We start from the raw sequence: 9,966 nt of genomic DNA, 5'->3' as shown, positions 1-9,966 counted from the left end.
TTTGAGGCTGTTTTTTGAGAAAAAAGAATTGAAAATGCCTTTTTAAAAGCAAAATAATACATAATGACTTGATATGTTGTTTTATCATTATTGACGTGTTTCTACTTGTTCACCCATTCTTGCATTCATCATTGTAATAAAATGCTGTGAAAAAAATGAAACTGATGTGGCCTGCATCTGTTTACCTTGATCTTAAAATGCAACTACAACTTTCTGTCTTGACAACCTTACCATAGTTTCAATGTTTTACCTAGTGTACCTGCTTGGTTTGTACGCAGGAAACAAGTAGAAAACAGGCTCTATAATTTCATAATTTTCAAGTGATCAGAATACAAAAGTCCTGAAAAGATAAGATAATCACAACTTCCAGTATAAGGGATACAGTCACTCTAAATGTATAAATTAAAATTAAAAATGTGCCGGGAGGATGTATTAAAAATACAGAAAGTTGCTTACTGTCGGTAAAATCTAAAAAAAATTCAAAATTTTAAAGAGTTTTGCAGATTTTTTTTTACGCCTTTGTCTTCTTATTTATTTTTTTTTCATTTTGCAAACTAGTTTGAAGATTTTTTTTTTCCTAACTTTCTGCTCTGAAATTTTTTTTTCTGTTTTTGACCACCCCCCTCCCAAGATCTAATGGTCCGTCCCTTAGCGCTGAAACTATAAGATGGCGCCCTCATTCGTTACAATAAAGCTAACCAGGTAAAAATTAAAAATTAACAATTTCTGTTCCTGTCGTTTGATGTCCTCATTGCGACCTTAACATCCGTGGAAATGTCTTATCCGAGTTATGAAGAGGTAACTTTCAAGTCTTGCCAACGCTTCAGTGGCCAGTAGCGTGTATACTGTACACTGCCAATGTCAAGGTCCACACGGAAGGTCCATTCTCCGAGGCTGGCTGTCAGAGCTGTTTCCCCCGCCTAGGCCAGAAGTCTGCAGTTATTTGGTGCAATGGCAGCATCGAAAGTCAACAAGCCAGTCACCAAGGAGATCGATGAACAGATCTTGACCTGTATCGTCTGTCTTGAGCGTTACAAAAATGCTAAGATACTACCTTGCCACCATTCTTTCTGTAAGGAGTGTCTAGAGGAACTAGTGAGTACGCAACACGCCTTAAACTGTCCAATATGTCGTAGACCCTGTCCCATACCACCTGGGGGCGTTGCGAAATTACCTCCTAGCATTCTTGTAAATAGTATCATTGAAATTATCACAGCTCAGACGCAAGACGATCAAGGTAGCAAGTGCGACTTTTGTCAAGAAGGAGTTCCGATCAACAGATGTATAGATTGCTCTCTTTATGTTTGTAGAAATTGTACAAACATGCATGTTAAGAATCCGGCTACGAGACACCACCGAATCATGACTCTTGATGAATACGAACGTGCTAAAGGTGACAATGCAGCACTAGCACAGCCATCTGTAGCTTGCAAAGGTCATCCATGTCCAGAAAATAAAGTTGATTTCTTCTGCGATACTTGCGAGACGTCTATCTGCACGGCTTGTGCGGTCGTCAAACATCATGGACATGAACATAGGGAGATAAAGGAAGCGGCTGAAAGCATACGACGCTCTCTCGAGGGTAAGCTTGAAAAACTGCAAGTTAAAGCAACAGAACTTACCCAGAATCTTGTCCAATTCAAGACCAAGACACAAGAATTGGACGAAACATACCAACGAGAGGTGAACATTGTGAAAAAGCACACACTTGAAACAGAGCAGAACATTGCGAGAATGATCAGAGAACAAGAGGGTAAAGTTCTGCAGGATCTGAAGTCAAGGTATGAGCAGAGTAAAGTACGTATGGAAACGGAAGGAACAACACTGACACAGATGATAGAGGGTGTCGAAACAACTGGAGTCTTCGTGCAGAGTCTAATTCGTTATGGTGAAGATGTCCAGTTGGTCTCCACGGCAGCCGAAACTTCTGCAAATTTAGATGAAGTGTTGACTACAGCAGTTCCGAGTACACAAGTAAGTCTCATGTTGTCCGAAACTCTTGTTTGATTTGACCATTTAGATTTAGTCCAGAGTAAGTAATTTTTTGTTGTGTCCACTCTAAATTTAGAAAGGTAAGTGGTTCAAAAACAGGCAAAGAAAAGTTCGTTCTGGCAAGTTTGATATTTACTTGATTGTCTCCATGTAATTTCATTCTCTCGAGCCAAAGCATAATTTCCGCTCCGCTGACCTACGCAAAACCGGGTAGCGCTGAGCTGTTGCCGTAAAGAGGCATGTGGTTTACGATATCATTTAATTTATGAGTGCCCATATAAGAATCAAAGCACGAAGCACTGTACAATGTGACGTTTCTGCAAACATGCAGGCCATAAACTGTGCATGCAGGGATGCAAAACTTACTCTGAGCCATGGCGGCCACTAAGTCTCACCTTTGGCTCAGGTGTACCTAGATAGCTCAGACTACAATGAACAAACTCCATTAAATTTGGGTATGACAAAAGTCTACATTTTTGGCCGAATTCAAATGTCAAAAATACACATTTTCTACTAAATGATGGGTTTAAATCTACATTATTGTAAAAAACATATTTAACGCCAAAGTTTTGCCTGTAAGAAGGGTCAAAAGTCCTCATTTCATCCCATGTGCTTAATCACACTCTTGCAATAGGTCCTATATCTGAAGAGGCAATAAAAATGTTGAGCAATAAAATACACAGAATTTAGACAAAGCGTGCATTATGATATTATATATCTATATATCTATATATCTATCTATCTATCTATCTATCTATCTATCTATCTCTCTCTCTCTCTCTCTCTCTCTCTCTCTCTCTCTCTCTCTCTCTCTCTCTCTCTCTCTCTCTCTCTCTCTCTCTCTCCTCTCTCTCTCTCTATATATATTGAAGTATACAGATGTCCTCTAGGGAAATTACAGTGCTCAATGCAAAAAGCAGAGCGTTATAAATATATATATATATATATATATATATATATATATATATATATATATATATATATATATATATATATATATATATATTTATTTTATTTATTTATTGACGGGTGTAAATGGCATGATAGAGGCAAATTATCATACTTGGATAAAATTTTGTGAAGCTTGTAACAAAGATAGTGTCGAAACACACATAACAGGACCAACATCTTTAGGTTGAATATTTGCATATTTACTAGTACTGAACTTTTTCAATTAGACGCTGTATTTCATATATGAATAAAACAACTGTCCAACAATGTTGTTTCTGTCGACTATATTACATAGCTCTCAGGCTATATGTTGATAGGCATAATAACACTGAAATGCCGATAAGAATGGACAGTGAACTTGATCTAAATGTTATCACACTTGTGTAATTGGTTCGTAAAGTTGTTCCAAAACTTTCCTTAATAGTTGCTCTGACTTGTTGTAACTGCGGTGAGTTACGTGCAGAATTGTGTCTTTTCCTGAAAGTCATTTCATGGTAATTTATCAAAAAGTAGCATGTGCATGTCGTTTACATTACAATGATCTCAACTCTAACTTTGAACAAGTTATCATTAGTCAAATCTCAGTATGATCATTAGTTTAGATTCTTCCTAAAGAGTGGTAATACATCACAAAGGTTGGTCATTACAATTTACCTGTCAGCCATAGTGATGGGATTTAGGAAGCAGATGAAGTTAAATCCCATCTTTTCTTTCCCTATTTTCTTAACTTTCTCTCAAACGCATCATTCCATCAGACATGTGCCATAGCATTGATGATGTATTATTATTGTTTTGCATGCCCTATAACTGTATATTTCATTAATTTTACTAATTCAATGCCCTATTCTCTTACAGGACATGTACACCTTGCCAAGTTTTTCAAAGAGACCTTTCACAGTATCAGGGATTCTTGGTACTCTTAATGTTCACACTGCCATTCATGCCACCATCCCAGAAGACATCAAAGTGAAAGATACTGTAGCAATAACTATCCACAGCGACCTCCCTCACATAACCAGCCATTCATTAAAGGCAGAGATAGTAAAACCTGGAAGTAGAAAAGGTGAACCTGTTCCTATAGAACACCTAGGTACAAACCATGCTGGTAATGTAATAGGTATCTTGAGCATTTTCTTTGATAAAGACGGGGTCTTTTGGTTGTCGGTGACTTTGGAGGGTGATCCAATCAGAGGCTCCCCATACCAAATCACTGTGAATCGCCACCAGTGGTCTTTGCATAGAGTGGTCACTGAAGGACCTGTTGACAATCAGTTTGGAATGATTTGCTGTGTAAGAGTTGATTCTAATGGACATGTCCTTGTAAATGATATGAAAAAGCACAGGATTTATGTCTTTGATAAGCATTTGAACTTTCAAAAATGTTTGAAGTTCTCATTCCGTGGAAAGAAACCATTTTGTCCCTCAGGTATAGCAGTGTCGAATGAAGATACTTATTATGTATCAGATGGAGGACTCGTTAGTCACGCCAGTGGAAAGCGTAGCCTTGGTGGTAATAACCAAATTGTTGTGACAACTGTTAATGGTGATTTAATAGATGTAATTAACCAAGGCAAGTTCGGTGACCCTTGCGATGTTTCCCTTAGTCATAACCAGAAGGTGTTGTATGTTGTGGATGGTCTCCATCACTGCATATATGCAATTCCATTGCAATCAAAGTTGATGCAGAAAATAGGAAAACTTGGGAGTGGTCCAGGAGAGTTCAGACATCCCTACAGCATTGCTGTAGATTCAAAGGATAATTTGATTGTTTCAGATTATGGCAACAATCGTGTTCAGTTGCTAAATGCCTTTGGCTCACATCTCCGTCATTTTGGTGATCATGAAAGGAGTGGTGCTGGAAGTTTATCACGTCCACTCGGAATAGTCATTGACAGGGCTGATCACGTCTATATTTGTGATAGTGGTAATGCGAGAGTGTTGGTATACAACAAGGAAGGCAAATGTGTTCATGAAATTTCTGGTGAGCTAAGACATCCTTCCAATTTGTGTCTTGTTGATGGTATGCAATACAAAATGATAGTTGGTGACCTTTCCCGTCTGGTAACATATACGGGATGTTGAAGTGGAAGAAAGCTTTGCCAAATTACTGGCAGTACATATATATTGGTGTGAACAACATTGTTATATTTGATGCAACTAAATAGGGTATATGATCATGTTTTCTCACTTCCATATGTTTTTGGCCGTACATCTATTTCATGTGGTTGTCAGATGTATGCAATCTTTACTCTAATAGACTATTTTTAATATAATGGAAATGGGTATGATAATTCCTTTTTTTTTGGAATTCATATTCCTATAGATTTGAGAATAAAATGACTTTATCTCAAGTACATCAGTGTTGGGTTATAGAGCACTTTCGGCTCTACTGATGACTTCTCTTTGGTCGTTACTTTGCTTATGTAGATTCAAGTGAGGGAATGCTGACTCTGGAGTGAAGAGCCAATGTCATGTCCAACATTACATTTGATAGTCATAACAATTTCTTGTCAACACAGCAACGTTTATTTCCTTTGATTTACCCTGGATGAATGTTTACAGTACCTGAAATTATGCAAATTCCATTGATTTCAAATATATAATTGTATTTATCCATATATCTTCCTACTTTCATGTTTTATCAGAGGTATGCAAGACTACTGTCAAGGACCTTTACATTCGTCAACTTGTAATAATAATAATAATAATAATAATAATAATGAAGTACATTTGTAATGCGCCTTATTTCTGAACAGAGCTCTAGGCGCAATAATGACAAAATACAATATCAGAGGAAATGTTGAATCATCGGGACTGGAGACTAGGCAAACGAAAAGGTTAAACTACTGTAAATTAATTAAAGAGAAAAGTCTTGAGGGAACGGCGGAAAGAAAGGGTAGAGCTGGAGTGGCGAAGGTCAGAAGGAAGTTTGTTCCATAATGCAGGGCCAATGTAAGAGAAAGATCTCTCGCCAAAAGTCTTATAACTGGTAGTATGCTTTGTATGTCTTCCATGCAGAATGAGTCAATAGTAGATAACATGCCATTTGTAAATCTTTATTCAAAACTTGTTCTTTTCAACTAGTGGACTATTTTTCATGAATTTGATATGAATGTGTGAAGGGGTGCCTTCATTTATATTTATAAAATTAGCATTAAAATTGCACATGTTAATCTTTTAAGTTTGCTTTGTTTCATTTTGGTCATTTTTTTCAAAATCTATTGCTCATCAAATTCTGATTTTGCCATGCTTCACCAAACATGTCATCTGGTATTGCTGATCTGCTGTCTATAAATATTACTAACTTCTTATAGGTAGACATGTTCAGTAAAATTTGTGTAATTAGGGTTTTGAAAATTTCTGAATATTTCCTTCAAAAATCCCCTAGGCCTTATCAGACAATAGAACATGCATTTCACTTGTCTTTATATTTGACTTTTTTTGACACATGCACTGATACCATTCTTTGATGAAATAATAGAGGAGCTCTATCAGCCATATAATCAGCCCCTAGGTTAGTTATGGTTTGTAGGGGATAAAACTTTCAGAAAAATTGTATTCTTATTTGATCCAGTCACTAACCACCATTTATTTGTCAATTACTGTAAAATGTAAACACATTTGGTTTGCTTAATTACTCATTATTTGAATTTGATGTGTACAAGAAAATGACAGAATACCTTTTTTTCTTAATATTGTCATTATATTCATTATATCCTCACATATTTCTGTAGTAATGCACTACTGTCGAAGCTAAATGCCTGTTTGAATTTATATATTTGGCTAAGCTTTTCTGTACATTCAGCCTATGCATGTTTGCATTGCCATGATTGATACTGGAACTGACTTTGCAAGATGTTCAAAGGCATATGCATATACGTTTAATGTTCAAACATGCCAACCTCGACAGAACAATTTGTTTTCATACTTATTTTTGATATATGATTCAAAATAGTTTTTACGCAGTTTTTACATATAATGAAAGTCCATTATGCCACAGGCGAAATTAAGGCAAAATTTGCAGCAATATATCACAGCATTATTGTTCATATGTAATTATGTGTCCTCCATCTATAGGACACTATAAATGTTGAAATGCATTCATAAAGTTTTTAGATATTAAGGTTTTAATATACTCTATAAACTTTTAAAACATTTAAAACATTGTGGTGTGCATTTTACTCAGCTTTAGTTTGCTGCACAGTGACTGGTCTTATGATGGCATATTTTATTAACTGACGATACATTCGTATCAAATTATGTACCATTTTTTCTCAAATGATGAGTGACACTATACCTTGCTTTAACTCAATATAGTCAATTGACTATGCAGAATGATACACAATTTGTCATTTGTTGGTCAATCTTGCTGTGTGTAGCATGCTGGCAGGGTTCGCTACCCATTCTAGAAACTTAGAACCACTACTAAGCAATGGTTCAATTACAAATATCTTTTTTTTTCGGACCTAAGAATTTTTTTTACCTGGAATACATCTCATTATTAAATCTGTTTTGATGTCATGTTGCATGTTAACTCCAAACAAGATTTCGGTTGCTTCTTAAAGTAGATGATTGTTTTATGACATTTTTGGTGCTCCTTCTGATACATAATAATCTCCAAAGCTATTTTGTCCATGTAACTTAAGTGGGCAAGATGTCAAGTTTGGAGAACAATTAAAGTATGTTACCTTATTAAATTGAAACACAGGTTACCTAACACTAACTGAACATTCAAAAACTAGAAGATGCATGTTAGTTTTCCATTTTATTCTGCTCCATTCAATTTTAGCTGAATAGCTGCATGCTTGAATATTACAAATTACTCATAAAAACAAGTGTGTAACGTAAAAAGAAAAGCAGATTAGCTTACATTTGCAGATTTTAAAGACATTACTTCACCATCCAATTATCCCAAATTAGTTCCAATCGTGTTATCCATTTGTAACAACCCTAGTCTAATCAAGTACATTCATAATCAAGAGTACATAAATACACAGATTTACCTATTTTTGTATTGAAAAAAAATATTCATAGTTTCTTCATAGACTCAAATGTACAGTGAATCTACATTTTGGTGAAATTCCAAAATCCAATTTCTGGCGAACATATCTATTTGTTACCACCCTAGTCTTATCAAGTACATCAATATTAATAATCGAGAGTACATAAATACACAGATTTACCTATTTTTGTATTGGAAAAAAATTATTCATAGTTTCCTCATAGACTCCCATGTATAGTGGATGAACATTTTGAGTGAAATTCCAAAATCAATTTATTGTACATAATATGCACCTTTAACCATCATATTCTAATCAATTACAATTATGTTAATTATTCAACATCTGTATGAGCACAAGTGTAGCAAGTTTTTTATCGGAAAAAAATTATTCACAATTTTATCATAGACTCCCATGTATAGTGGATGAACATTTTTGGTGAAATTCTAAAGTCAAAATTTTTGTCCACATACCAGTTGTAACAACCCTATTCCAATTAAGTACTTTTATGTCAATTATCAAATATCTATAGATGTATAGATATAATTTTGTACTGAAAAAGTATTACATAGTTTTCTCATAGACTACCATGTATAGTGAATCAACATTATCAACAGCTGATTATCAATTTAACCCAAATATCAAAATTTTGTACACACACGCTTGCGCAAAAATATTGCGATCCACCTGTAATTTCTATCCAATCCCTTTGAGGGGTAATGTCAAAATTATAGCAAACGACAAGGGGAGTTTGTAAGGGGGTCATTTGAAAAAATCTGAGATTTTTTTTTGTTTGATTTCTATCGCTACCCCTCCCGAGGTGTTTGTGTGTGCAGCTTTATGCAAGCAAAATGGGGGGTCATGAAATTTTTGTCATCTTAAAAGAGGGGTCATCAATTTTTTGGTGCAATGGGTAAGGGGGTTCACTTACTTTGACTGATGCGCAGGAAGAATTTCCCGCCCCTCCCGTCCATAATAACTGAACACTCCCTAAACGTTCCATGTGCGAAGCAAGTTTATTTGAATTTCAAGGAAGACGGAACTTCTGCCATTTTAAACAAATCTTGCGCTCCGGCGGCACCTCAACCTTTTGTTGGGGCCAAAAGCGTCCGCACACGGCCGGGTCCCTGGCAATACTTTGACGAAATGGAGAATATTTTCTGACGCTTACTCATCACCTCACTCTACACTTCAATTGAAGCATAAAACTATTTTTGACATATCTTTGACATCTTTTGCAGCTATACAAGCATTGCTGCATGTCGGATAATAAAATCCCAGTACTTGACTTACAGATTATCTGAAAGCCTAACCAAAACACTCCAGGCGCGGTGAACAAATCTCTACAATTATTCCATCGACGTTGACATTCAAAGACATTCGAAGCTTAAAATCTTGTCTGTCCAATGTTGCACATCTTAATCTCAGGATAAACATGGCTGCAGGTCGGAAAACTCACACACAGGTATATGGACTATCTTCCTGGCTAACCAAAGCACTCTGCTTGGCCAGTTAATCAATCTCAACCACGGTCCCTCTATCACATAGAGGGACCGTGTTCCAACCGATATTGCGAAAAGTTTAGAAAGACAAAAAAAAAGCAAACAAACAAAACAACCTGTTTCACGTCTTAATCTCAAGATAAACAAAAATGGCTGCAGGTCGGAAAACTAAAACTGAGATTTAACCTTTCTGGTGGACTATCTTCCTTGGTAACCAAAGCACTTTGCATGACAATCAACAGCTCCTTGGCAAGGTTCCACCGAGTTCAGAAAAAATCGTTAAATCGGGGTAGCCGAATGCGGGCCATTAAATTACGGTTGACCAGAGTACACCTGTACACTGTACACTGTACTGTACACTCCCTAAGTACTCGATTTATTGAAGTTGTCGTGCGATGGGGACGTCTCGCTGTCATACTCTGTCTTTTCTCAACCTATAATATAGATTTCTCTACTTAAAACTCCGCATACAGATACATAGATACATAGATACATACATAGATACATAGATACATACATAG

The 9,966-nt window shown here is 36.1% G+C and overlaps 1 protein-coding gene across 1 annotated transcript; it reads left to right on the top strand.

The window, feature by feature from the left end:
- Positions 1 to 713: 713 nt before the first annotated feature.
- On the top strand, positions 714 to 6,118 carry LOC139137563 (tripartite motif-containing protein 2-like). Its single transcript, XM_070705732.1, has 2 exons — positions 714 to 1,974; positions 3,799 to 6,118. The coding sequence occupies exons 1-2, from the start codon at positions 952 to 954 to the stop codon at positions 5,023 to 5,025; spliced, it is 2,250 nt and encodes a 749-aa protein (XP_070561833.1). The 5' UTR covers positions 714 to 951; the 3' UTR covers positions 5,026 to 6,118.
- The last annotated feature ends 3,848 nt before the right edge of the window (positions 6,119 to 9,966 follow it).

This window comes from Ptychodera flava, chromosome 7 (genome assembly GCF_041260155.1).
Source record: "Ptychodera flava strain L36383 chromosome 7, AS_Pfla_20210202, whole genome shotgun sequence".
Classification (NCBI taxonomy): domain Eukaryota; kingdom Metazoa; phylum Hemichordata; class Enteropneusta; family Ptychoderidae; genus Ptychodera; species Ptychodera flava.
Note: the sequence above shows the minus strand (reverse complement) of the source record. Positions and strands in the feature narration are given on the sequence as shown.